Genomic DNA, 1,735 nt, shown 5'->3' with positions numbered 1-1,735 from the left:
ATGCGCACTGTCCCCGCTCGGGAGATGGGTGGCTGGCGTGTTCTGGGCCAGGTCTGGGGTGCCTGGCGGCGGGGACCAGGGGTGCGTGCAGTGCCCAAGGCCTCAGGCTTTGGCACCGAAGCCGGGTGATTACCCTCCTCCCGCCCCTTCGTGTGGGTGGGACGGTGGGGCCGGGGCAAAGGGTGTGTGGTACCTGGACTTAGGTAGGCATGGGTTCTAATCCCGCCACTACTGTGTGTGACAGATCCTAAACGACTCACTTGGTTTCTCTGAGTTACAATCCCCTTCTCTGTAAAATGGGGCCAGTTGTGCCTGAGCGGAAAGCTCACCCCAGGCATTTTGAGGCATTTGTGGGAGGTGGCAGGATATAAGGTGTGCTGAGATGAGAGTGGACATCCCTCAGGAAACGAGTGATCGCTCCTCCTACGAACTCTCCCTTTTTCAGACATCAGCTGCGGCCTCGAGGCTCCCGCAAACCATCGAGGCCCCGGGGGGACCAGCCATTCCCGGGGCTGCTGCAGCTGGAGACCCTCGGTCGGAAGGAGCTGGTTGATGTGCTGAGGGCAGCCGTAGTGGACCAGAAAGGTGAGGGGTGGGAGGGACAGCTGCGCACAGACGCTGGACGGGAGCCTGCCGCTCAGAGCCTTCTGGGGGCCGGCTGGGCTCCCTGCTAAAGCCTTTGGGATCATATCCTCGTTCTGCCTGCCCCTAGTGGCATGACCCGGAGCAGGCCACATGATGTGTCTGAGCCTCAGCACCTTAGGGATGGGGGTGAGAGGGTGCAAATAACTAGAGAGGCTTCAACAGAGTAGGCACTTGGTAACAGGAGTTGCTACAATAAATTGTTTATTGATGGACCAAACACAGGCTGTGGAGTCAGATCTAGGCCCTGTAATCAGCTTACTGGGTGGCTGTAGGAAAATAATTTCTCTGAGCCTCAGTCTCCAGTGATTTATTAATTCTCTCAATTGTTTATTCAGTAGAGGCTATGTTCCAGGCACTGTTCTAGGCACAGGTATACAGTGCTGAACAAGGTAAGTATGGTTCCTGCACTCAGGGAGCTAATATTTTAGTGGCAGAAATGGATTGATCAGGAAATAAATGAACAAGGTACTTACTAGTGATCAGTGCTGTGAATAAAACAGGGTGTTATGAGCATGGGGGCAGACATTAGATTGGGGATTCAGGCCTCTCTGGGGTGGTGACATTTGAGCTGAGATGAAATGAAAGAGTCAGCCATGTGCAAATCTGAGACTGAGGAAACAGCACGTATAAAAGCCTAAGGTGGCAACAAGCTTAGCGTATGCAAAGGGCAGAAAGAAGTTCAGTTTAGGGTGTGGTGATAACTCGGGTCTGAGAGTTGTAGTGGGGTCACAGATAAGATGAATTGAGAAAGTACTTTATAAACTCTAACCGCTGCTTTTGTGTTGCTGATGCTCATGCAATATATGTTTTAGGACCTCTAGTGACGTTGAATAAGCCACTGGGTCTACCAGTGACAGGTATGGGCAGGGGAAGGGGATGGAATGGAAGAGGGTTTGATGGTTCTGAGGGAGGGGCTATTGAAGAGAAGGGGTTGGTGGGCTGAAGCCAAAGGTTTCTGAGAGCAACTTGTACTTTTCTTTCTCCACCACGCCCCCAGGAAAACCAGGGGAGTTGACATTGGTCTCAGTGCTGCCAGAGCTGAGCCAGTCCCTGGGGCTTAGGGATCAGGAGCTCCAGGTTGTCCAAGCAT

The 1,735-nt window shown here is 53.0% G+C and overlaps 1 protein-coding gene across 1 annotated transcript in view; it reads left to right on the top strand.

Moving 5' to 3' along the window:
• Positions 1-1,735, top strand: part of RPUSD3 (RNA pseudouridine synthase D3) — a 6,752-nt gene continuing 5,017 nt past the window's right edge. The window contains exons 1-4 of the mRNA XM_077751540.1: positions 1-125; positions 446-585; positions 1,458-1,502; positions 1,643-1,731. Of these exons, the coding sequence (XP_077607666.1) occupies positions 1-125; positions 446-585; positions 1,458-1,502; positions 1,643-1,731 (399 nt within the window). The remainder of the gene's footprint in view (positions 126-445; positions 586-1,457; positions 1,503-1,642; positions 1,732-1,735) is intronic.

This window comes from Crocuta crocuta, unplaced genomic scaffold (assembly GCF_008692635.1).
Source record: "Crocuta crocuta isolate KB4526 unplaced genomic scaffold, BGI_CrCroc_1.0 scaffold69, whole genome shotgun sequence".
Classification (NCBI taxonomy): Eukaryota; Metazoa; Chordata; class Mammalia; order Carnivora; family Hyaenidae; genus Crocuta; species Crocuta crocuta.
The sequence above is the reverse complement of the archived record's forward strand: the minus strand, read 5'-3'. Positions and strand labels throughout refer to the sequence as shown.